Source organism: Hypanus sabinus, chromosome 4, assembly GCF_030144855.1.
Source record: "Hypanus sabinus isolate sHypSab1 chromosome 4, sHypSab1.hap1, whole genome shotgun sequence".
NCBI lineage: Eukaryota > Metazoa > Chordata > Chondrichthyes > Myliobatiformes > Dasyatidae > Hypanus > Hypanus sabinus.
The window spans coordinates 154,056,984-154,084,478 of NC_082709.1; the positions used below are offsets into that span (position 1 = coordinate 154,056,984).

The 27,495-nt window shown below is 42.2% G+C and overlaps 1 protein-coding gene across 1 annotated transcript; it reads right to left on the reverse strand.

Moving 5' to 3' along the window:
- Nucleotides 1-191: 191 nt before the first annotated feature.
- Nucleotides 192-27,495, reverse strand: dusp27 (dual specificity phosphatase 27). Its single transcript, XM_059968479.1, has 6 exons — nt 27,428-27,495; nt 16,791-16,915; nt 15,242-15,336; nt 13,127-13,355; nt 4,114-4,331; nt 192-3,409 (listed from the first exon to the last, which is right to left on the reverse strand). The coding sequence occupies exons 2-6, from the start codon at nt 16,898-16,900 to the stop codon at nt 618-620; spliced, it is 3,444 nt and encodes a 1,147-aa protein (XP_059824462.1). The 5' UTR covers nt 16,901-16,915; nt 27,428-27,495; the 3' UTR covers nt 192-617.

Consider the following 27,495-nt stretch of genomic DNA (forward strand, 5'->3'; position numbering starts at 1 on the left):
AAGCTACGGTTAGTTTTATTTCCAGATGCCAAGTTACCAACAGTCAGTAATTCTTGCAATACTGAGCAGGCAGTTTGAGTTGGGCTGTAAGCAGATCTATATTGTATTCCTGCTCTACCAGTGCTCATAGAGGAACACTTGCTTTTAAAATTATTCCTTACAGCTTCAGTGTTTCCTAATAGGTCCTCAACACACACACACACACACACACACACACACACACACACACACACACACACACACACACACACACACACACACATACTTTAAAATTGCAGGAGGATGAAAACATAGGAGGAAATGGAATTCACTACCTCCATTCCTGCCAATCAAGAAGAATTAAACTAACTATATTTCTTTCTAAGTATAAACTTGATATTAAAAGCATTCAGTAAACCAAGAGGTACTGACTTAGGAACTCTGTGGCAGTACAATATAGAGTAGAAATCATGGAAATTTTTGTTGTTCTAGGTTATCAATGGGCCATTTGGCCCATTGGGGTGTGAGTATTGGAGATTTGAATTTCTGAACCGAATTTCTATGGTGCACAATGAATTCATGGCCACTGGGATTATTTTCTCATTTATCATTTTTAATCTACCAATGATCCTTTGCATTTATTCATTCTGATACTTTTTTCTATCTTTGATTCTAATTTGCTGACGACTCCTCCAAGCAGCTATAATCTTGTCATCTTCTTCATCGCTGCTGTTTATTGATGCAGTCTTCAAACCTTTCTTTACTGTAGGATTCTCAAGATCATTATCATTAACTTTTCCAAAGTCCTGTTCTTCTACGGATGCAAAACTCTGCTTAAATTTTCTCTTGGCATGCACTTCCACTGTATTATCATTGTGCTCTGTCTCTGGGCTGTGCAATCGAGATCTCCTGGGGATAGGGCGGGTTGGCGGTTGTTCAGACAGCTGCCAATTGTCACTTGGACTTGGAGGCTGCATCTCCTTGAAGGACCTTCCAGAATAGGAATCTCTGGAACTACCTGCCTCATCAGCCAATGATCTGGGGAAATGTGAGTATTCCAAATGAGATGAAGGATTAGAATCTCTCAGCTTGGAGTTATTATCAACTTCCTTTGATTTATAGGAAGAGGAAAATTGTCTGGATGGATACTCTCCTGAGTCTCTCAATGGTGACTTTAAATCATCTCTTGTTACATACAAATCTGATACTTCTGCAGCATTTTGCATTGACCCATAACTTGGATCACGGAGATAGGAAGCCTGAAAGGGTTTTGTTTCGCTCTTAGTAATTGAGTCATATTTTTTGTTGCTAACAGGTACATCCTTGACATCACTAAGCCATTTTTGGATACTGTGAGTTGGATCTGGAATACTCGAGCCTGCACATGAGAGATCTCCTGAAATATTAGACTGTACGTCAAACTTATCTGTCCCCAAAGAGGGAGAAAATCTAGAATTTGTCTCAACCAAATGCTCATTGTCATTTTCATCCTTCTTTTTCTTTCTAAATAATGTGCTGCGCTTATTGTTCACATTGACTTTTTCTTTTTGGTATGCATCCATTTTATTTTTCATCTCACTCTTAATCTCTCTGTTTCTACAGTCTAATTTTTCAAGATTAACTTCATCTGCAAACAGGCTGAACAGTGGCTTGCTTGTCTTTGCAATCTCTTTTGAACGCAGACTTCCAGTCTTCAGGCTGGACAGACTGCTGTATGACAGGACAGACTGCGTATCCGCGCTCTGAGCTGCGCTAGGTCGCTGTAGAGAGCCAGCACTTTGCATGCTGCAATGCGACATTTTGTCATCTTCGTTGCATCTTCCGGTGGCCCGGAGATGGCCGTTACAGTCCAAAGGCGTTGCAGCGTTCATAATTTCAGATTGCTTTATCGCGATCTGTTCACTCACTACCGAGGCAATCCAATCCTGGATGCTTGAGAGCGATACACTAGCATCAGGGTTTGCTTGCAAAGGTGGCATAGGAACTGTCGTAGCTGAGGCAGTTCTGGCTCTGGAGGTTGATGATGCGCCACTCTGCATGCTTAGCACCGAGGCGGCTTGATCACTTGCACTTTGGTCAGGCGTTTTGGAAAAGAAGAGAGAGAATGGGACACTTCCACTCAAGGAACTCCCTGTCTCACACTCGGATAGGGACTTGCTCTCTTCCAGTGTACGTTTAGTGCGTTCCAAGAGCTCAGCACGTCTTTGTTGAGTTCTCTTCGATGAAATATCTTCATCCTTTGTTAAATCAATCACCTCATTTTTATTTTCATTACCTATTTTTTTCTGATGTTTCAGCTTCCAGGTCTGATAGGCTGTCATGCTGACATCAGCAAGAGATTTTTTCTCCTTCCCCTCCTGCTCCTCCTCACTTGCTTCAATTTTATTCTCATTGTCTGCTTTCAAATCTTTTTTGTTCCATCCAAATTGTATCCGTTTGATTTGCCACCTTTCCAGTGGTGTCAGCTTGTCTTTGTTCTTCCCACAGAAGTTATACATAGAGCTCGTTTCTGAGCACATGGAACTTCCGTCATCCAGCTCTCTCCCCTTTTCACCAAGCCTAAAAGAAGACAGGCTGCTACTGTCATCACCCCTTGCAGCTCTCTTGCTAATCTCAAGCAATCGCTCATCCCACATGTCCCATGTGCTGGCTTCAGTGGATATGGAGTCATGCCGAGCTCTGTGTCGATTATTTAAACAATCTTCCAAACGTTGTTGAAGGAGATCACTGTCAATACTGCTAACACTTTCTGTGCCATCTCGGTCACTGGCAAGTTGTCTTCTTCGTGCATTTTGGCACTCTGCATCACCCTCATTGTTGCTCAGGAATTGACAACTAAGATCCGTTTCAAACTTTTCATTTTTACTTTGCCATTCTCTGATCAGCCAGTCAAGATCGTTCTCTTTCTCAGGATCATCAGGGAGCTCAGGACTCCTCCTTCTTGGTTTGTATGTGGATTCTACTGGTGACAAACCTTGTTTTGCCCTCCATTCTCTATAGATCCTTTCCTCTTCCTCCTCGTCGATTAATGGGTCTTTGGAAGTAACGTTAGTCTTTGCAACAGAACTCATCAGGCTGCCAGCAATTAAACTTGATGTGTCTTCTTCCTCCTCCACCATGATAGAATGTGCCTGAACCCCCACGATGCTCTGGGTCTCCTCCTCAGCCACAAATGCTTTTGCTTCAATCACCGAACATTGGCTGAGGGTCTCATCGTCATCTTCCAGATCACACTGGCTACGCTCATCCAGAAGATTCTCATTTAGTTCCCTAAGCTGCTTTATGAACCCTTCATTTGGGTAGATTGGACGTTTCTTCCTCAGAGTCATTAATGCCTCCATGATTGTCATATGGTGAAAGATCATAAGGTAGGCGGCCACAAATGCTGCTGATCGACTGGTTCCCATTACACTGCAAACCAAAACTTTACCTGTGGGAAAGGAGAACAAATGTGGTGTGTTATTGTCTGCAGTGCCTGTAGAAGTTTTAGTGCTCCAATCTCAAAAAGCTAGCAGTCAAGTAAAGCAGGCCGTTAAGGAGACATATGGCATGTTGGCCTTTATTGCAAAGGGGTTTGACTTTAGAAATAGGGTAGTTTTGTTATACAGGATGTTGGCCAGGCCACATCAGAGCAAGACTGCATACAATCTTGATCTCCTTCCTTCAGAAAGGATGATGTTGCACTGGAGGCAGTCCAAAAGGGATTCACCAGGCTAGCTCCTGGAATAAGAAGATTGTCCTATCAAAAGGGGCTAAGCAGGTTGGGTCTGTATTTCTTGGAGTTTAGAACAATATTATTGAAACATATAAGATACTGAGTGTACATGACAGGGTGGATATTGAGATGTTTGCACTAATTAGAGAATCTCCAATGAGGTAACATAATTTCAAGATAAAGGTCTGCATATTTAAAGTTGATGGGTGTAGAAATTTCTTCTCGCAGAGAGTGGTAAACCTCTGTAATTCTCACACTAGTACATTAGAAGTATCTAAAGTGGAGGGAGATAGATTAATGAAAGATCAGGGAAAACAGGGCCTGAAGAGAAGTGAGAGCCTGAGACAGATCACCCAACCAAAGGCCAGGTAAACCCATTCCTCCTCTTATTCTCTATTTGTGTGTGAATTACTGCCTACCTCGGCACGTTAAAAGAGCTTCATCCATAAATTCGGCAGCTTTACGGAAGTATTTAGACAAGTCAAAGTCAGGGAAATCATCAGCTTCGATTCCAAGGTACTCAATTTCCAATCCCGTGTAAAAAGCTTTTGAGGTGTAGACGCCCGTTCCATGGGCAGCGTTGAGGATGTGTGTGATCCCCAGTCGTTTCAGTCGACCCTTATTCACAGCTGCACTCCTGGATAAACAAAATTAAAATTGGTTCCAAAGTTTGAAAACACAAACCAAACAAAACAATAGATAATTGGATTATACAAGTGTATTCCCCAGCACTGAGGCAATCATTATGCCAGGTGCTCAGATGTAGCAAGCTCCCATCAGCTTATTATTGTTCACTATTGGCACACTTTGTAACCTGCACGATTCAGGAAAGACTTCTGCGTGCAAAGACTTAACAAGATAAGTGAGATACCCTGGAATGTGGCTGCACTTGGAACTTGATGGAAGTGGAGATTTTAGCAAAAAGCAATGCAGCAACTTTTGGAAAATACGAAGAAGCACAATTCTTTGGATGTAGAAGTGGCTGCTCATTTTAATGAAAGAATTATGTCAACTATATTGATGGAGGCAAAGGAAAGAAAATATACTGTTTTTGTAATGAAACTTTGTGCCACATATTATAGTGATCAAATGTGCAGAAAGTAGTCTGTGATGTTCAGACAGTAACCTAAGGGATGAAGAAGAATCTACTCCACACCACCCTCCTCTGTATGGCAGAACTGGACCACACCTGCAATGATTTTTCCTTCAGCTCCTCCCACTTTCTCCAAACTCAAGGGGTAGACACGGGCACTCACATGGGTCCCAACTATGCTTGCCTCTTCGTTGGCAATATAGAACGGTCCATGTATGAAGCCTTCCCTGTTATACTCCCCAACTCTTTCCTCCACTACAGTGACAACTACATTGACGTTGCTTCATGCACCCATGCTGAATTAATCAATTTCATCAACTTTGCCTCTAGCTTTCAGCCTGCCCTTAAACTTACCCGGTCCACCTCTGACACCTCCCTCCCCTTTCTCTATCTCTCTGTCTCCATTTCTGCAGACACACTGTCAACCAACATCTTTTATGAATCTACTGATTCCCATTGTTATCTCAACTTCCTACCCTATCTCCTATAAGAATGCTATTCCTTTTTCGCAGTTTCTTCACCTCCAACACGTCTGTTCCTAGGCTTTCTGTTTCAGAACATCAGAGATGTCCTCCCTCTTTGAAGATCAGGGTTTCCCTCCCCCTACTATTGATGCTGCCCTCACCCGCATCTCCTCCATTTCCCATATATCCATGCACACCCCATTTTCCCACTTCCTTAACAGTGAGAGAGTTCCTCTTGTCCTTGCCTACCACCCCATCAGCCTCCGCATCCAACACATCATCCTCTGCAACTTCCGGCATCTCTGAAGGGATCCTACCACTAAACATATCTTTACCTCCCCCTACCCCCTCCGATTTCTGCAGGGATAACTCCCTCCACAATTCCCTTGTCCATTCATCCTTCCCGGCACTTATCCCTACGGATGCCTTCCCTCACCTCAATTCAGGGCCCAAGACAGTCCTTCCAGGGGAGGCAACACTTCACCTGCAAATCTGCTGGGATTATCTATTGTGTCTGGTGCTCCCAATGTAACCTCCTCTACATTGGTGAGACCCATCGCATACTGGGGACCATTTCATCAAACACCTCTACTCCATCCGCCAAATGCAGGACTTCCTGGTAGCCAGACATTTTAATTCCAATTGCCATCTCTATTCCGACGTGTCAATCCATGGCCTCCTCTTGTGTGTGAATATAGATTTCTCCTTCCAGTAAACAAATTCCACCACCCCCTTCCTCTATTTCACACTCTGACCTTTTACTTTCTCTCACCTGCCTAGTACCTCCCTCAGGTCCGCGCCTGCTTCCCTTTCTCCTATGGTCCACTCTCCTCTGCTATCAGCTTCCTTCTTTTCCAGCCGCCTGCCTTTGCCTATAACCTTCCAGGCAGACTCTTTCCCCTCCGCCACCCACCTTTTTATTCCGGCATCCTCCTCCTTCCTTCTCAGTCCTGAAGAAGGGCCTTTGCCTGCAATGCCAACTATCTATTCATTTCCATAGAAGACACCTGACCTGCTGAGTTCCTCCAGCATTGTGTGAATGCTGCTTTGGATTTCCAGCATCTGCAGACATCCCCATGTTTATGATTATACTGAAGAACATTTGTGGTTCATGCGTTGATGTACCAGTAACATATATAACCGGTAGGCAGCAGATGAGCTTAAAGCGTGGATCAGTACTTGGAGACATGATGTTGTGACCATTGCAGAGACTTGGATGGTTCAGGGACAGGAATGGTTACTTAGAGTGCCAGGCTTTAGATGTTTCAGAAAGGACAGGGAGGGAGGCAAAAGAGGTGGGGACATGGCACTGTTGATCAGAGATAGTGTCAAGGCTACAGAAAAGGAGGAAGTCATGAAGGGGTTGTCTACGGAGTCTCTGCGGGTGGAAGTTAGAAACAGGAAGGGGGTCAATAACTCTACTGGGTGTTTTTTATAGACCACCCAATAATAGGGAAATTGAGAAGCAGATGGGGAGACAGATTCTGGAATGGTGCAATAATAACAGGGTTGTCAAGATGGGAGATTTTAATTTCTCCAATACTGATTGGCATCTCCCTAGAGTGAGGGGTTTAGATGGGGTGGAGTTTGTTAGGTGTGTTCAGGAGGTTTCCTGACACAATATGTAGATAAGCCTACAAGAGGAGAGGCTGTACTTGATCTGGTATTGGGAAATGAACCTGGTCAGGTGTCAGATCTCTCAGAGGGAGAGCATTTTGGAGATAGTGATCATAATTCTATCTCCGTCACCGTAGCATTAAAGAGGGATAGGAACAGACAAGTTAAGAAAGTATTTAATTAGAGTAAGGGGAAATATGAAGCTATCAGGCAAAAACTTGGAAACATAAATTGCGAACAAATGTTCTCAGGGAAATATATGGCAGAAATGTGGCAAATGTTCAGGAGTTATTTGCATGGAGTTCTGCATAGGTACATTGCATTGAGACAGGGAAAGGATGGTAGGGTACAGGAACCGTGGTGTACAAAGGCTGTTGTAAATCTAGTCAAAAAGAAAAGAAAAGCTTATGAAAAGTTCAAAAAACTAGGTAATGATAGAGATCTCAAAAATTATAAGGCTAGCAGGAAGGAGCTTAAGAATGAAATTAGGAGAGCCAGAAGGGGCCATGAGAAGGCCTTGGTGGACAGGATTAAGGAAAACCCCAAGGCATTCTATAAGTATGTGAAGAGCAAAAGGGTAAGACGTGAGAGAATAGGACCAAACAAGTGTGACAGTGTGTATGGAACCGGAGGAGATAGCGGAGGTACTTAATGAATACTTTGCCTCAGTATTCACTGCGGAAAAGGATCTTGGCGATTGTAGGAGTGACTTACAGCAGACTGAAAAGCTTGAGCATATAGACATTAAGAAAGAGGATGTGCTGGAGATTTTGGAAGGCATGAATTTGGGTAAGTCACCGGGACTAGACGAGATGTACCCCAGGCTACTGTGGAAGGTGAGGCAGGAGATTGCTGAGCCTCTGGTGATGATCTTTGCATCATCAATGTGATGGAAGAAGTTCTGGAGGATTGGAAGATTGCAGATGTTGTTCCCTTATTCAAGAAAGGGAGTAGAGATAGCCCAGGAAATTATACATCAGGGAGTCTTGCTTCAGTGGTTGGTTAAGTTGATGGAGAAGATCCCGAGAGACAGGATTTATGAACATTTGCATAATATGGTAAGGAATAGTCAGCATAGCTTTGTCAAAGGCAGGTCATGCCTTATGAGCCCGAATGAATTTTTTGAAGATGTGACTAAACACATTGATGAAGGTAGAGCCATAGATGTAGTGAATATGGATTTCAGCAAGGCATTTGATAAGGCACCCCATGCAAAGCTTATTGAGAAAGTAAGGAGGCATGGGATCCAAGGGGATGTTGCTTTGTGGATCCACAGAAGGCAAAGATGGGTCATATTCTGCATGGAGGCTGATGACCAGTGGAGTGCCACAGAGGTGTGTTCTGGGACCCCTACTCTTCGTGACTTTTATAAATGACCTGGATGAGGAAGTGGAGTGATAGGCTGGTAAATTTGCTGATGACACAAAGGTTGGGGGTGTTATGGATAGTGAGGAGGGCTGTCAGATGTTACAGTGGGACATCGATATGATTTAAAACTAGGCTGAGAAGTGGCAGATGGAGTTCAACCCAGATTAGTGTGAAGTGGTTCATTTTGGTTGGTCAAATATGATGGCAGAATGTAGCATTAATGGCAAGACTCTAGGCAGTGTAGTGGTTCAGAGGGATCTTGGGGTCCAAGTCCATAGGACACTCAAAGCTGTTGCAAAGGTTGGAGCGACGGAGAACGAGAGGTGACCTGATGGAGGTGTATAAGATGATGAGAGGCTTTGACTGTATGGATAGTCAGAGGCTTTTTCCCAGGGCTGAAATGGCTAACATGAGAGAGCACAGTTTTAAGGTGCTTGGAAGTAGGTACAGAGGAGATGTCAGGGGTAAGTGTTTTGTTTTTTTTACACAGAGTGGTGAGTGCGTGGAATGGGCTGTCAATGATGGTGGTAGAGGCAGATATAATAGGGTCTTTTAAGAGACTCCTGGATAGGTACATGGAGCTTAGAAAAATAGAGGGCTATAGGTAACCCTAGGTAATTTCTAAAGTAAGTGCATATTTGGCGCAGCACTGTGGGCTGAAGGGCCTGTATCGTGCCATAGGTTTTCCATGTTTCTATGAAGGCAATCACAGATCATCTGTGTCCATAATAAGGAGAAACTGCTGCCATTTTGCTGACTGCCTCTGAGCTGTAGGCCAGCTACCTACCTGAAACCTGTCTAGCATCTCGTATACCACTCTTTTGAATCCATCCTCCGATGACGCCAAGCCCTGACTTGATTTGCAAGTGCTGATCCTTCTGTGGAAATTCCCATGCACCTCCCCAGCCCACTGTGCCACCTCGCTTTCTGTGAAAATGAGAGTGAGAGAGAGAGAGGGAGAGAGAGAGAGAGAGAGAGAGAGAGAGAGAGAGAGAGAGAGAGAGAGAGAGAGAGAGAGAGAGAGAGAGAGAGAGAGAGAGAGAGTGAGGGAGAGAGAGAAAGTAAGGGTGGGAATAAGAATAAGAGAGAGAATGGCTATGGACTAATGGCGGAGCACTATTGTTGGGGAATCCATAATTTCTGCAGCACCTGGAAGGTGAAGGTGTGCAGGTGTTCTCCTGTGTGTTCCTGTCAAAGGAACTGCAATGCAGCAGGGGAGAGAGAGAGAGAGAGAGAGAGAGAGACCGGAAGCTTGGATGAAATCCTCCAATTCACCATTTGCTTCACCATAAGTAACCCCTGGTCATCACTGTAAAAAATAGAACCAATTGCACACATTATGAAGTTTTGCAACTCCAAAACACAAAACTAATCAAAAGGAAAACATGGCGAGCTCAGTGATAAACGTGAGTATTTCAATTTTACTTTCAGTGGGGCACTCATGTACAACACGGTGACATAATAACGTATGCCAAGTACGTAATTTTACCTATAACCCGTAATGTATTATGAAACAAAAGAATATTCAATCAAACAATATAATTACAATATTACTCAAATATTTCTGAAATACTAAATATACAACACTCCTCTCATATGAGGTATGCAGTACACTAAATAATGCAACTACTACAACTACATCCACAGAGTAGTGAATTTTAAATTGTCCCATTTTTTACTAAAGATTTAATCGCTGTGTAAGATTTCTTACCCTTATGGGATAACATCTTTCCTGATTTGGTGGGTGGGTGGGGGGCATGCACTCTGCTTGGCATGTGAGACATGTGGCTGTGAAATAATCTTGGGTTCTGGGACCTCCTGAAGGAAGTGGTTCTGACAGCACTAGGCACCTTTCTTCTCTAACAATTGACTCTGGCCTCAGCTGAGTGATGTGTCATCTCCAGACGACATCAGACGCAATCTCCATTGTGTATGAAGGTGAATGACCCAGTTTTGTCTTTAATCTTTCTGAATACCCACTTTTGATCACCTCTGTAGCCCCTGTCAGGACTGCATGCTCAGGACTGAAACATTGAACCTCAAAGGTTCATTTTATTGTCAAAGGATGCGTGTACAATATAACTCTGATATTTGTCATTAAATACAGAAAGGCTATGTGTGTTGGTGAAAGGAAAGACATCAACTCCACCCCTAAATGGATACAAAAAAGAAGAGAAACTAAACTTGCAGACCCCAAAACTCCCCCCTCACCCACAGCAAAAAGCAGCCACAAAAACAATCAACGATCCTCTATACATAAGAATCCCTGGCCTCCTCACTTGTAGAAAAGAACAGCGACAATAGCGCCAAACCCCCAACTCACCCCACACACAAAAAATTATTAGACCACTCACCCACCAATCAACCGCAAGAAAACACCAAACAACTGAAGGAAACCATTAAAAAGTACAGTGCAATGACCGGGTAAATCTCAGAATGTAGGAAATCGCTGCATGTAAGTGGAGCAGCAGCAGGAACTCAGTCCTTCTGTAAAGAGTGACCACCGACCTGAGTCCGAACGCCGCCAACCCAGGTCCAAACCCTAATGATCTGGCTGCTGAATGTCTCGTGCCAAGCCATCACTAACCCCCTCCATATTCACCTCGATGCTTCAATCATCCTCGCCTCTTCAAGGTTGTGGAGTCGTTCTTGACCTCACACCTCATCTCTGATCTTTTCCACGAGTCAGCTTGTGTTCTTGGACCTATTCGTCACCCCCCCCCCCCCGCCCCCATCTCCAATCACTACGAGGCAGCTCTCCAGACACAGCACAGCACTGGATCCTTCGATCGAGATTCAAACTGAACATCACGGGCCCCAACAGTTTTCGTAACACCAAAAGCACGAAAAGAACAAGTAGAAGGCATAGAAAGAGTGAAATAATTGGAGAGATTTGCTATCAGAAAGATGTCACCCAGGAATCGTTGTTTGCTGGTGCCATCTTGACAAGGAACCTTCTTGTTTGAAGAGCTCTCAATTTGTCTCAGCTGTTTGTCCTGCTTATTCCTTCTGAGACTGGGTTTGAGGAGATCCGAGAGGGAACCCAAGGGATGACCCAGGAACAATATAGCTGGTGAAGGATTGATAGTGAAGTGTGCTGCATTGCGATATACAAGGAAGACATTGGCACTCAAACTCATTTTGTGGAATTATTGAAACCAATGAATTATTGAGCCAATGTCCAATTCCATTTGAATTAATTTCCATTCACTACTGGTGTAAGCCAGATTGCTTGTTAGTTTTCACCATATAAATTTCATTGCTACCCATTACTGTATCACTCTCAGCTTTACCAGATTTTTCACCAACGACATACAGATTAGTGCTCTTTTTGAAACTGCAACTTTATTTTTTATCTTCAAGTCTTCCCTATACAATCCATTTATTTTTGTCTGCCCGACATGCTCTTTGTATGTGTATCTTCTGCAAGTTTCACCCTTAAAATTGCATTGGTCTGGTATATGTGAGCCTCTTCTACAATGGCAACACAATTTGTTCAGCCATCTGTTTAGATGCTGCAATTTTGTTTACGCTCACTTTCATTCCTGACTGCAACTCAATTGCATCTCTAGCTGCTGTTCCCATTGATACAGAGATTTCAACTGCTCTTTTAAATGGAACTTGTGCTTCAGTTAGGAGCCATTTATGAATGCTTCCACCTCCCCCTTCCCTTTTCTTCAATTCTCCACTCTGGCTCTCTCCCCCTGGTGCCCCTCCTCTTTCTCTTTCTCCCAAAGTCCACTCCCCTCTCAAATTAACTTGGGAGGTGAGGAGTGGAAAAGTTAAAGGCTGTTGAGTTCCTCCAGCATTTATACATATTGCTCTGGCAGAATCCCAAAGCACATCACATAGTGTGGGCTTGGTGATCTAGGTATATCTCAGGATCACAAAGTCAAGTTCCCAAATAAACATTTCCAAATAATATAGCACATTCAAAGCCAAAGACAAAAGGTAATGGGAGTCTTTTAAGTGGCTTTGTTGATTTCTGCTCTGATACCTTAATGACATTGCAACAAATGTTTTGAAATCTCTTTTAAGTACAAGAGATTCTGAAGTTGCTAGAATCCAGAGCAATACAAACAAAATCAATAAGTTTCAATAGGTACATTTAATGTCAGAGAAATGTATATAATATATATCCTAAAGTTATTTTTCAATGCTGGAGAACCTCAGCAGGCCAGGCAGCAGCCATGGAATGAAATAAAGAGTTGACATTTTGGGCTGAGACCCTTCATCAGAACTATTTTTGGAATACTTAATAACTTTCAAGACTCTCCAAGCCTCCTTGCACCTCTATCAGAGAGCTTACATCTAAATTAATGTTGGAATCAAGCGCAGATTTTTGATTTTCCAGCTGCTGCAGTTATACCTGTGCTGTCAATGTAAAGGAACACAACAGCAAGATCTCAATTTAATTTTACGTTTTCTATTTCAGGGCTTCCTAAAACCTTTCACAGATGTAAGATAAACCACCTTTAAAATATCCAGCATAGTAAAACACAGCTAGTCCTGGAGGAACTCAGCAGGTCAGGCAGCATCTATGGAGAGGAATCAACAGTCAATGTTTCGAGGCAAAATCCATCATCAGGACTGGCAAGGAAAGGGGAAGAAGCCAGAATAACAAAGAAGCAGGACTACAGACTGGCAGGTGATAGGTGAAATCAGGTGAGGGTGAAGGTGCGTTGGTGAAGGAGGTGTGATGAAGGAAGAACCTGGGGGGTGATGGGTAGAAAAGGGCTGAAGAAGATGGAATCTTCTACAATATAGTGATCAATGCAAATATTAAAAGGATGATATGCTTACTAAACTGGCAGCTCAATAGGTGCAGTAATAGCCCATGATAATGTCGGTATCACTGATTCAATCCAATGTTACATGTTTCCAACTTACTTTTCAGCAATGAAGACATTGGGCCACACCTCACTGATTATCTCGAGGGGCGCCTCCATTTTCCGCATGAGAGCATGCTGGATGTCCATGATACAGGGGGTGTTGTATTTGCTTCTGTCATCAATCTTCACTTTCACTCGATTATAGAGGTCTTCCACAAGCAGCTGCTCAGCTGATTCCATCATTTTTGGCGACATTGGCTCGATTTTTATTTCTTTGGGCTTCAATTCTCCCGATACATAGAAAACATAAAATAAAGAGTAAGGCAAATGATATCAAACTCCTTCAGTTAGGGTTCATCACGGGCACTTAGGTACTTTGTTGCTTGAGTTCAGAGAAGAGAAATACTGGAAGGCACAAAATATGGAGACACACCCATTTATAAGTTCAGTAGGAAGAGTACATTTACTGGTTCCAATTTTTCTAACGATCGGATAAAATGCTTCATTAATCTACTCAGCAGATTTGAAGCTATCATTTGCTGTATCTGTTTCACACGAGTAGATAATTCAATAATTATTAAAGTTCAAAGTATATTTTATCATCAAAATAAATATATATATCCATTACAACCCCAAGATTCAATTCCTTGTGGGCATACAGTAAATCTATAGAATAATAACCATTATTCTATTCAGTTGCAGTTTACATCAGCTTTTCAAACTTTTTTTGGAGTTTCTTCAACATCACGGTAGACCAACACTGACAAATCAGCAAAACAAGAAATAATTATGTGTTTTGTGCTTTTGTCTACACTGAGGAAGTTCAATATAGAGTGGGTGATTGGACACTTTAATTCACCATTCCATTGTGCATTATCTCCATCCTCCAGGAATTGCCTGGTCGGGTGGCAGGCTCATCGTGGACCCATGCCATTATATAATTTTGGGAAGAAGATGATGTGTTGTCGGAGATCTGGGTAAGTAAATTATCTGGGAGTGCAGTTAGACGAGAAGCTAGACTGGACTGCCAACACAGATGCCCTGTGCAGGAAAGCACAGAGTCGACTGTACTTCCTCAGAAGGCTGGCGTCATTCAATGTTTGTAGTGAGATGCTGAAGATGTTCTATCGGTCAGTTGTGGAGAGCGCCCTCTTCTTTGTGGTGGCGTGCTGGGGAGGCAGCATTAAGAAGAGGGACACCTCACGTCTTAATAAGCTGGTAAGGAAGGCGGGCTTTGTCATGGGCACAGAACTGGAGAGTATGACATCGGTGGCAGAGCGGAGGGCGCTGAGTAGGCTACGGTCAATCATGGAAAACCCTGAACATCCTCTGCACAGCACCATCCAGAGACAGAGAAGCAGCTTCAGCGGCAGGTTGCTGTCAATGCAATGCTCCTCAGACAGGATGAAGAGATCATTACTCCCCAACGCCATTCGACTCTACAATTCAACCACCAGGGGCAAGACATGTTAAAGTGCCGGGGTTAGGACTGAGCTTAAGTTACCACTCAATGCACTTTAGTAAACTATTTAAGAACTTTTTAAAAGCTATTTATTAATGCTTTTTGGGAGGGTGATTTTAGATGCATGTCATATTTATATTGAGTTAAATACTGTATGCAATTAGTTTTGCTACAATAAGTGTATGGGACACTGGAAAAATGTGAATTTCCCCTTGGGGATGAATAAAGTATCTATCTATCTAAAGGTGAAACACTTCGGGTTAGGTTCACAAAGCTGGCCTGAGACCTCTCAGAAGAACCTTCTTCATGCCACAGTTTTCACAGATGCATTGAAACCTGTTTCTGACACTTTGGTGACAGTTCAGCTCACTCTTCGGTATTACACATCCAAGGACACCACTCCACACATTCTTGATCTTCCGTGTGTTACACTTTTACCACTTAGCACATTATAATTTGGCTGTGTAGTATCTAATATTGAGCCAGATGCCTACCCCTCTTAACAGTTCATAACTTGTAAGGATTTGTTACAGCACATATTCCTACATTCGTCTTCTAACTATGCTGCCACAAATTAAAATATTGAGAGTCTATTGCCTGAGATTGCTGTTGCAACCAATCCATACAGGATCCACTGGGATCAAGGCCAGGGCCAGGAAAGCCAATTTAGTCAGGTCTCTTGGAGAAAATGTAGAAATATAAGAATATTACCTTCATTAATTATCATTGTTGCAGCAACTGCAGATGATAGATGTATAGGCTCCATGAAGATGCTCTCTGTGTCCGTGTCTGATACAATGGAAAATCTGTCAATGAAAATAAAGTACATATGTCCCTTCTTTCATTATTGCTGCTTAACATTAATACATTGAAAAATCAGGCATCTCACCCTCTTGGGATTAATTATTGCTTTTGATTCCACATTTATGTTACAAGTTCTCTGACACTACCATATTCACTAAACTTTAAGGCCCTGTGAAGACATATTCACTTCTCTGTTAAAAAGTGAGTTTCAATCCCCTCTAGAGACGTGAGCACATTATATAGATCGATAGTTGAGGACAATACTGAAGGAACGTTGTGTGGTTGTGGAAACTGCATGACCATGAGTTGTATATTTTTTAAGATCAAATGCCTTTTGCCCAGAAGATTCACAGTCAGTGTTAAGAAATAGTTGCATAAAGGGAGAGTATATTTTGTCAGGATGGTGGTGGTTTTGGCAAAGTTCATTAGAGTTATTGTTTCAGACATTGGAGTTTCAGTTACCATAAAGGAAAACGTTGATTACCTGCCTTATAAGTTACATTGGCAGAATCCTGGGAATCTTTTTAAGAATGATCTCATTTGTGAAAGACCTTTATTTTCTGAGTATTTATTAGTAAAAAGAGATCCCTCCAATTACACCTAACCTCAAGGTCTACTAATGTAACTTCTTCTATGTCTTTTTGATGAATTTATGCAATGTAAGTGTCAATGTCAATGTTATTGTCTGTCCCTTATTGACTTTGAGAAGCTAGTAGAGAGATTGCTACTGTGGGCTGCTTTGTGGTGTAAGTTCTATGGTGCCACCAGGGAACAAAATTTGCAGGGCTTAGACACAGCAATGAAGAAAGATATATAAAAACTGTTCTCGGGTAGGATCTGGGAAAAGAAGTGTAAAAGGAACAACGCACACTGCCCTTGCCCAGAATCTTTTCACACTGTGTGGAACCGCCCAGCTGAAGAATACACACGTCATCACCTACATAAGGTTAGAATAGGAAGCTGGGGCTTTTCCCTTTGGATCAAAAATATTTGAGAGAAGACTGAAAAAGATGTTCAAGATCATGACTGGTTTGGAGTTGGTAAATATAGAAAACGTTACCAAGTTTATGGTCAAAAGGTTGGAAGACCTGGATTTAAAGCAGGGAGATGTACAGAAAAATGTTTTCTTCAGAGGGCAGAAGTGATTTGGAATTTGTTGTGGGTGGTGGTAAAAGACTCAAACAGAAGCATATTAGAGGGTGCTGTGTGATTTGGTGAGAGTGCAGACAGGGGGTTGTTCTCTGCTGCATGCCACCCTTGTCCTTCTAGGGACAAGTACAGTATTTCAGTGCTGTTATCACATCCTTAAAGATGACTTGCTGTCAAAGACATAACTATGAGCCTATCTTTTCTGAGATTAAAACCTAAATAGTGCTGGACCTAGCTGCAAGAAGACTCCATGTGGAACTGCTTGAATTTGCTTATATCGGAGAACTTTGCATTGCACACATCACACCTGCTTGGCGATGGGCTGCGTAGGTACCGGGCCTGCACAGAATGGACATCATCTTGTTCAGTGTCTCCTGGTACAACTTGTTCATTGTTGTTATTGTCAGCTGTCGCCATGACTGCTTTCCTCTTCTGCATAGAAACAAAGAGAAGCAATGTTTTGGAAGAGTGACACAGAATTAGGAAACAAATCCATGTCTACAGCAGAGACATAGTATGGAAGCATGGTGCCCACTTAAGCTGGTCTCATTTCTCAATATTTGGCGCATATCCCTGCAAAGGTTTCTTATCCATATGCCCATCTGATTTGTTGTTTAGACTTTGTAATTGTAGATGCATCTACTACTTCCTTTGGCAGCTTATTCTGTATACCTCTGTGAAAAAAAAACAGTTTAAATCTTTCGCCTTAAATATGTGACCTCTGGTTGTAGATACTTCTACCTTGGGGAAAAGATTGCCCATCTGACATTTCGGTTCATGGCCTCCTATTATGCCATGATGAAGCCACCCTCAATGTGGAAGACCAACACCCTGTATTCCATTGGGTAGTCTCTAACCTGATGGCATGTACATTGATTTCCCCTTCCAGGGGGAAAAGTCCCTCCCCCCACTTCTGTTCCTCATTCTGACCTTGTATCTCTTCTCACCTGCCTTTCACCTCCCGCTGGTGCCTCTCCTCCTTCCCTTTCTCCTATAGTCCACCCTCCTCTCCTATCAGATTCCTTCATCTCCAGCTGTTTATCTTTCCCACCCACCTGGCTTCACCTATCACCTTCCAGCTATCCTTTCCCTCCTATTCTGGCATCTTCCCCCTTCCTGTCCAATCTTGAAGAAGGGTCTCGAACTAAGACATCGACGATTTGCTCATTTCCATTTATGCTGCCTGACCCGCTGAGTTCCTCCCGCACTTTGTGTGTGTTGCTTTGAATTTCCAGCATCTGCAGAAATTCGTGTATTTATTATCTGCCCCTACCTATGTCCCTCATAACTTTATATGCCCCTTTAAGGCCAGTCCTTTGTTCCAGGCTAAACAGTCCCAGCCTATCCAGTCTCTCCTTGAAAGTCAAGGCCTCCCATCCTGGCATCACATTTGTGAATCTTTTCTGCCCCCTCCCTACCTTAATCTCTTCCTTCCTGTAGTGTGGCAATTAGAACTGTGCATGGTACTTGAAGTGTGGCCTTACCAATGTTTTATACAGCTATATCCAACTCTGATACTGACCACTGAAGGCAAGTATGCCTATGTCATGTTCATCACCCTGTCTCCTTCTGCCATGATTTTCAGGGAACTACGTAGTTGTATCCTAGGTCACTCTGTTCAATAACACTTCCCAGAGCCCTGCCACTCAGTAAGTACATCCGCCCTTTAACTTCTGAAAATGCATCACTTTACACATGCCTGACTTAAGTCTTATCTGCCATTCTTTTGCCCGCTTTCCAGTTGATCTAGTTGATGAATTTCCAGTTTCTTTCCACTGATGCTAAGTTCACCGGCCCTTAGCCATAGAAGATTGAATATTGAGGAAGGGGTGGCTTGTCCTTTCACCCCTTCCTCAACATTCAATCTCTATGGCTAAGGATGATACAGCATTCTCTGCCAGGACATGAACAACTTCATCCCTTACTTCTAACCATGTGCAAGGGCCCACCTGGTTGGGACCATGGCGAGACTTTTGCTTGCTTCGACATTGTCAGCACCACCTCTTCTGTAATATTTCAGGATTTCACTGTTCTGAACTCACCAGCTTCCATGACCTACCCCACAGTTAGTACAGGAGAGAAGTATTGACGCATCAGTGGTGGAAAATGCAAGCTATTTCAAGCCTCTGGGCATCAACAACTCAGATAATCTATCCTGGCCCCACCATATTGACACAGTCACCAAGAAGGCATACCTGTAGTGATACTTCATTAGGACTTAGATTTGGTAAGTCACCAAAGGCAGTAGCAAATTTCTATAGATGTACCATAGGGAGCATTCTAATCGATTGTACCACCATCTGGCATGGAGGCTCCAGTGCACAAGATTGTCAGAGGCTTCCGACGGTTACAGACTCAACCAGCTCCAACACAAGCACAGGCTTCCCCATCAGTGAGGACATCTTCAAAAGGCAGCATATCATAAAGGAGGCATCCATCATTAAGGACCCCACCGTTAGGGGCATGCCCTCTTCTCATTACTACCATCAGAGAGAGGAGGCACAGGAGCCTGAAGATCTACACTCATTGTTTCTGACCCTCTATCATCAGATTTCTGAATGGTCCATGAATCCCTAAACACTACCTCTTTTGCACTGTTTATTTATTTGTTTGTTTGTTGTAACTAGTAGTAATTTGCTGTGCCTGCACTCTGCTGGAGCCACAGAATAGAGATGAGCACACAGATCCTTAAGGGGACCTAATCTCACCCTGATTTTGACCTTTGCTCTCAATATACCTATAGAATCAGAATCAGCTTTATTATCACTGGCATGTGTCGTGAAATTTGTTAACTTAGCAGCAGCAGTATATTGTAATACATGATAATATAGAAGGAAAAATAAATAAACTACATTAAGTTTGTATATGTATATTAAATAGTTGGATTAAAAATAGTACAAAACCAGAAATAATAAAAGTGAGGTAGTGTTGATGGGTTCAATGACCATTTAGGAATCGGATGGCAGAGGGGAAGAAGCTGTTCCTGAATCGCTGAGTGTGTGCCTTCAAGGCTTCTGTATCTCCTTCCCAATGGTAACAGTGAGAAGAGAGCATGTACTGGGTGATGGGGTTTCTTAATAATGGACATTGCCTTTCTGAGGCACCGCACCTTGAAGGTGTCTTGGAATCTACAGAAACTGGTACCCAAGATGGAGCTGACTAATTTTACAACTTTCTGTAGCTTTTTTTGATCCTGTGCAGTAGCCCCTGCCCCCCCATACCGGACAGAGATGCAGCCTGTCAGAATGCTTTCCACAGTATATCAGAGGTTTTTGAGTGTTTTAGGCGACAAACCAAATCTTCAAGCTCCTAATGAAATATAGCTGCTGTTTTGCCTTCTTTATAGCTGCATCGATATTTTGGAACCAGGTTAGATCTTCACATCCAGGAACCTGAAACTGCTCACTCTCCCCACTTCTGATCCCTCTATGAGGATTGGTTCATGTTCCCTCATCTTACCTGAAAAATGGCAGATGGAGTTTCATACAGACAAGTGTGAGGTATTGCACTTTGGAAGGAAAAACCAAGGTAGAATATTAAAGGTAAATGGTAGGGCACTGAGGAGTGTAGTAGAACAGAGGGATCTGGGAATACAGATACATAATTCCCTAAAAGTGGCGTCACAGGTAGATAGGATAGTAAAGAGAGCTTTTGGTACATTGACCTTTATAAATCAAAGTGTTGAGTATAAGAGTTGGAATGTTATGGTGAGGTTGTATAAGACATTGGTGAGGCCGAATTTGGAGTATTGTGTGCAGTTTTGGTCACTGAATTACAGGAAGGATATTAATAAGGTTGAAAGAGTGCAGAGAAGGTTTGCAAAGATGTTGCTGGGACTTGAGAAACTGAGTTACAGAGAAAGGTTGAATATTCCCTGGAGTGTAGGAGAATGAGGGGTGATTTGATAGAGGTGTATAAAATTATGATGGGTATAGATAGAGTGAATGCAAGCAGGCTTTTTCCACTGAGGCCAGGGGAGAAAGGACATGGGTTAAGGATGAAGGGGGAAAAGTTTTAAGGGAACATTGGGGGGGGGGGGTTCTTCACACAGAGAGTGGTGGGATTGTGGAATGAGCTGCCAGATGAAGTGGTAAATGTGGGCTCACTTTTAACATTTAAGAAAAACTTGGACAGGTACATGGATGAGAGGTGTATGGAGGGATATGGGCAGGTGCAGGTCAGTGGGACTAGCCAGAGAAATGGTTCAGTACGGCCAAGAAGGGCCAAAAGGCCTGTTTCTGTGCTGTAATGTTCTATGGTTCTACCCTTCCTGAAGTCCACAATCAGTTCTTTGGTCTTACTGGCATTGAGTGCCAGGTTGTTGCTGTGACTCCACTCCACTAGTTGGTATATCTCACTCCTGTACACACTCTCATCCCCATCTGATACTCCACCAACAATGGTTGTGCCATCAGCAAATTTATAGATGGTATTTGAGCTGTGCCTAGCCACAGTCATAGGTATAGAGCGAGTAGACTGTAGGCTAAGCACACACCCCTGAGGTGCTCTGGTGCTGATCGTCAGTGAGGAGGAGATATTAATTGCAATAGAATCTATTAGGATTCTCCTTTACTTTTTCTGCCAAGGATATCTCGTGTTTCCCTTTTGCCCTCCTGATTTCCTTCTTACATTTGCTCCTACATCCCTTATGGACTCATGGCTGCCAATTACCCATACCTGATGTATGCCTCCTTCTTCTCCCTGACCAAAACCTCAAAACCCCTCAATAACCAGGGTTCCTGAACCCCACTAGCCTTGTCCCTCACACTGACAGGAATATACTCTCACTTTTAAAAGCTTCCACTTGCCAGACATAACAGCTAGCAGCCTCTCCCAGCAAGTTCCTATCTAACGGCTTCAAATTTAGTCTTCCCCCAATTTAGAACTTTAGCTTGTATATCAACTATGTTTTTTCTCCAAAAATAAAAGAAACCAAACTCCTTAGATTAGAAGTTCATACAAAATAAGCTACTCTTGTTATATCATCATCACATGTACAGTAAAAAAAAGTTTTCATTTATATGCCTTCCAGGAAGACTATGCCATACATGCAAGCACATTGAGATAGTAAATAGAAAACAGAATTTAGTGTAGCAGCTACAGAGGAAGTGCAGTGTAGGAAGATGAATAAAGTGCAAGGGTCACGATGAATAAATTCTACAAGTAAAATCAACCCAGAGTGTATCCTTCCTTTATTTATGATGCTGGTAACATTCCCAGCAGTATTTCCACCCTGATATCCCTCTACCCTGGGATTTAACATGGAGGGGATTATCTTTCCATCTCTGTGGCCTATGGTTCCACAGAAGAGAAATTAGAGATCTCAACTGCTTGAATGTTAGAAGGTGCTAATGAAATGATCCATTCTCCTGCATTAACTGATCAGCAGCAGCCTTGAGTCCCACATCAGAAGCAATCAGCAGATTTGGCAATCACTCTTCCGGCTGCCCTTTCAGTACCCACACAACTGCACTCCTTGCTGGAATACACAGTGGTGTAAAACAGACTCATTCCTATCCTGGGCAGGTTGGGTTAAAATTACATTCCAGCGGCACGTGCAGAAGGAACCTCTGTGCCCAGAGGAACTCACTGCCTCAAGGAGTGGTTGTCGTGAGATGCATGGATATACTTATGGGAAGGCTGGACACTCAAGGTCAAGAGTAGAGGGAATATAAAGTTCAGTTGACAGGTTTAGATGAGGAAAAGTGAAGGAAAGTCAAGTGCAGTATAACTGGAGCATGGCCTGGCTGGATTGAATAATGGTTCTGTGTCAAGTGAGAACTAACAGTGAATAAAGAGGAATGAAGGGAAAAATTGAAAAGCATTCAGCAAAGTATCCTATTGTAATTAAAATGTAATTAAATCATAATGGAAGAGATGAATAATGAAATCTATGCAGATAGCGGGGGAATTATTGCAAGAATATTTAAAGAAAGAACTGCCATCAAGCACAAGTTTACAAAACAAACTCCTGGTTCTGACAGCAGATGGCCTGGCCGACCTTCTACCAGTGCAGATTTATAGAAGCACGGTTAATACAGCTCTGATCTTGTTGTGACCAGATTTGGCCTCATCAGTGCCAACATGTCCCAGATTTTTTTAATATTTCTTTTTTATTTATTAGTTCTTGGAATATCAATAGGCTGACATTTGCTATCCATCCTGAATTGCTCCTGAACTGAGGACGTAATTCAAGATCAACCGCTTTGTTATGGATTCAGAGTAACAGATAAGGCCAGACAGGGGAAACAATACAGATTTCCTTCTCTGAACCAGAGACAATATGATGAATAAGACAAGATTGGGGAGTGCAAACACTCAGAAGAAATATAAACTGGACAAGGAAATTTTAATGCTTCAAAACAGTAGATGGATTCTAAATTATCATTTGTAATTCACAGAAATAAAGTAAGCAGGATCTTTGTAAAGCCAGAGGAAGTGAAAGGAGGAACAGTAATAGGTCCTTTGAAGATAAAATTATAAAGTAATTGGGGAAAGAAAAAAATAAATATTAAAATTATTTTGAACTCCATGGAGCATGTGGGGATCCTCCGATATCCAGGCAATCTTTCTCTTCTTTCTTTTTTTTCTTTAGATAAGGGTTAAGGGGGGGGGACGGTTAAGGGGAAGGGAGAGGGTCAATATTATTTTTCTTACTATTTTATCATCACATTTATTCTTGTAATTTTCTAAAATTTAATAAATAAATAATTTGGAAAAAAACAAAAAAAAAGAGGAACAGTGGAACTGAGCCTAAACAACAAGATAATCTTGCTTCTCTTAGAGTATACACCAAGTTATTTGACCTCACTGCCAAAAGAAAACAGCAAAAACAACTCTCAAATGCCTTAAATGTAAGACAAAGATTACAAAATATGGAACAATTTACATGACATAAAAATGATACAAAATAAATTATTTTAAAGTTCCCCAGAATGCAGGTATTTCAGCTCTGATATAATAAGGGTGATTTTTGATCAACCATAAATTGGTATAAACTCAGTGTTGTGTCCATGACAACAACCAGACACCAACAGGAGCACTCAACACTTCATTGACGTTGGGAAGGGCAGAAAGGCCAGGGAAAGGCTAAGGTTCTGTAATAACAATGATGACAAAAATAATTGCTACCAGTGGGGAGAATGTGTAGGAGCCAGAAGATCTACTCTTTATGTTTTAAGAACAGTTTCTTCCCCTCTCCCATCAGATTTCTGAACAGTCCATGAAGCCACAAGCCTGACATATGTTAGTATTAATATACCTGATTCTGAAACAATATTAAATAAGAGATGTGCCCCAATAAGCCCCTGGTTTTGAAAGGTCAACAATTAAATTGTAACTGTTCTTTTTCAGAAACTAACTGACTGGCTATGCACCTCCAAAATTTTCTGTTTTATCATTAAAACCTTAATTTTTGCAGAAAAGGATTTTCCTCAGAGCTGGATTGGTGCCACTGAGAAAAATCTAATCCAGAATATGCAACCAGAGCTCTTTACATAAAATAAGGTCTTTTGGTTCCCTTGATGTAGATTTAATTGACCTAGGGATTGCTTCTATGGAGAGGGAGCACCATGTATATTTAGTTCAGCAAACTCCTCCATTTTAACAGTGCAGAAACTAACATTCAATTGCATTATTTTTCTGAGGTTCATTCTGAGAAAGAATTTTATTATTGCAACAAAATACAACATACAGTATGCCTTTCATTTTAAAGTGTATTAATATACATCATAATACTAACTATCCTGACCATTCCTACAGGTTTATAAACAATTCTACTTGTACTTTCAAGAACCTAAGATCCTAACGTAGCAGGATTCCGTTCTGATCAGCATCAGCTATGTACACCTTGTACAAGTTACAAAGGCAGCCAAAAAAGCAGCAAGGATCCGAAGATGGCATCTTGCAATTTGTAATAAGTTCCAACATTCAGGATCTATGGATGTCAGGAAAGCAATTTCCTATTTGGACATAGCTGTTACTAAGGATGTTAAAGTGCAGGTAACAAACGCCAGAGCAGTCCAAAGCAGTGGAAAGTCTCTACAGAATTTTATGACAGTGACGTATATTTCTTGTCAGGAGGAGAGGCCAGTGAATAAAATCTCTATGATTTTGTTGAGGACTAAAGCGCCAATATGACATCCGTCATCCAAATCCATCGATCATCATCTGATGCTCCCATGGGTGCAATCCTGCATGGAACTGATCAGATTCCCAGGGATTTCTCCTGATTTATAAACGATTGGCAGATGGCCATAATGCCAACATCACAGGCTGAGTATCCTGTGTGAAAATCCATTGTGAAAAGATCACCTCTTCTCACCCCATCTCAACCCCTACAGTTTTAACTCGAATCACTCACTACCTAATGTGCATTGTCCCTGCCTTCAAGAGTTTTTAAAAAGTTATAAGCATTCATCTGAATTGTTTGATAATCATCTGCCTTTTAGAAACATAGAAACTTAGAAAACTTACAGCACAATACAGGCCCCTTGACCCACAATGCTATGCTAAACAGCTCCTTACTTTAGAGATTACCTAGGGTTACCCATAGCCTTCTATTTTTCTAAGCTCCATGTATCTATCCAGGAGTCTCTTAAAAGACCCCTATTGTTTCCACCTCCACCAGCACTGCCAGCAGCCCATTCCACGCACTCACCATTCTCTACGTAAAAAGACTTACCCCTGACATCTCCTCTGTACCTACTTCCAAACATCTTAAAATATGTGCCCTCATGTGTTAGCCATTTCAGCCCTGGGAAAAAGCTTCTGACGACCCACATGATCAAAGCCTTTCATCATCTTATACACCTCTATCAGGTCACCTCTCATCCTCTGTTGCTCCATGGAGAAAAGGTCGAGTTTACCCAACCTATTTTCATAAGGCATTCTCCCCAATCCAGGCAACATCCTTGTAAATCTTCTCTGCACCCTTTCTATGGCTTCCACATCCTTCCTGTAGTGAGGCAACCAGAACTGAGCACGGTACTCCAAATGGGGTCTGACCAGGGTCCTATATAGCTGTAACATTACCTTTCAGCTCCTAAATTCAATTCCAAGGTTGATGAGGTCCAATGCACCGTATGCCTCCTTAACCACACAGTCAATCTGCACAGCAGTTTTGAGTGTCCTATGGACTCAGACCCCAAGATCTCTCTGATCCTCCACACTGCCAAGAGTCTTATCATTAACATTATGTTCTGTCACCATATTTGACCTACAAAAATGAAGCACCTCACACTTATCTGGGTTGAACTCCATCTGTCAACTCTCAGCCCAGTTTTGCATCCTATCGATGTCCCGCTGTAACCTCTGACAACCCTCCATGCTATCCACAACACACCTAACCTTTGTGTCTTCAGCAAATTTACTAACCCATCCCTCCACTTCCTCATCCAGGTCATTTATAAATATTACAAACAGAACAGGTCCCAAAGCAGATCCCTGAGGCACACCACTGGTCACCGGCCTCCATGCAGAATATGACCCACCAACAACCATTCTTTGCCTTCTGTGGGCAAGCCAGTTCTGGATCCACAAAGCAATGTCCCCTTGGATCCCATGCCTCTTTACTTTCTCAATAAGCCTTGCATGGGGTACCCTATCAAATGCCTTGCTGAAATCCATATACACTACATCTACTGCTCTTCCTTCATCAATGTGTTTAGTCACATCCTCAAAAAATACAGTCAGGCTCGTAAGGCATGACCTGCCTTTGACAAAGCCATGCTGACTATTCCTAATTATATTATGCCTCTCCAAATGTTCATAAATCTGCCTCTCAGGATCTTCTCCATCAACTTACCAACCACTGAAATAAGACTCACTGGTCTAAAATTTCCTGGGCTATCTCTGCTTCCTTTTCTGAATAAGGGAACAACATCCGCAACCCTCCAATCTTCCAGAACCTCTCCCGTCCTCACTGATGATGCAAAGATCATCGCCAGAGGCTCAGCAATCTCCTCCCTCACCTCCCACAGTAGCCTGGAGTACATTTCGTCCGATCCCGGTGACTTATCCAACTTTATGTTTTCCAAAATCTCCAGTATATCCTCTTTCTTAATATCTATCTTTTGTGAAGGAAATGTTTTGATTGGGCTTCCTAAATAAATGTTAATGGATTAATGGGCGGATGTTTTGCAAAAATCAAGGAACGGTTGTTGATACTGACATAGAAACGCAGTTTCATCAATTTTACGGAACAAACATGCATATGGAGTTCAAGGTATCAGTGTTTATTGCTCGTTTTTATTTACCCACGAGGAATGCGGATCACCACATATACTACCAACAATCCTCGTATGCTGGTACTGGCAAAACTACAGGAAAGCTCTTGATTATAAACACATTTCAAAAATATAATATTTTTATTCTTCATTCAACGCTATAACGACGTTGTGAATTCTTATCCGTGATTAAAGTGGGCTTACTATTTCGTTCACCAATCTGCGCTGTTGCTTCAGTTACTTGTTTAGATCAACTCAATAAAATAGAGAAAATACCACCCTCTCTTTTGTATTCCCAGCACACCAAGATATTTGATTTAATTTTCTCTTGGTGGGATCATTTCAAAGGTTATCGGAGTAACAACATGATTAAAACTGGACAGAAAGCAGAAAGAAATCAGAAGCTGCCTTTTAAACTGAAGCTGGGCTGTAAGGCGCTTTGATTTTGTCGGCTGTCAAGGCGCCGGTCTGAAATGAGAGCCTGGCTTCGGTCTGCGATTATTTTGAGCTTGTGACAGCTGCAATCTGCAGAAAGCGGCTCCCTCAGGCCACTGGAATGTGCCCTTTGACGGGAGAGACAAGCGACGCCACTCAAACAGTTTAAAACTTCAAAAACAAACTTAGTATTAACTTAATAACAACCGTCAAAGAAAGTCAAATTCCAGGTCCTTCAGCATCCGTCAATAACATAAATGTGCTAGAAAACGTCTGACCATACCTGGATGCTGAAACTTCTTTTCCCAGATAAGTTGTCGCCAAAGAAGTTGCTTAGCTTCAAAGTGAGGA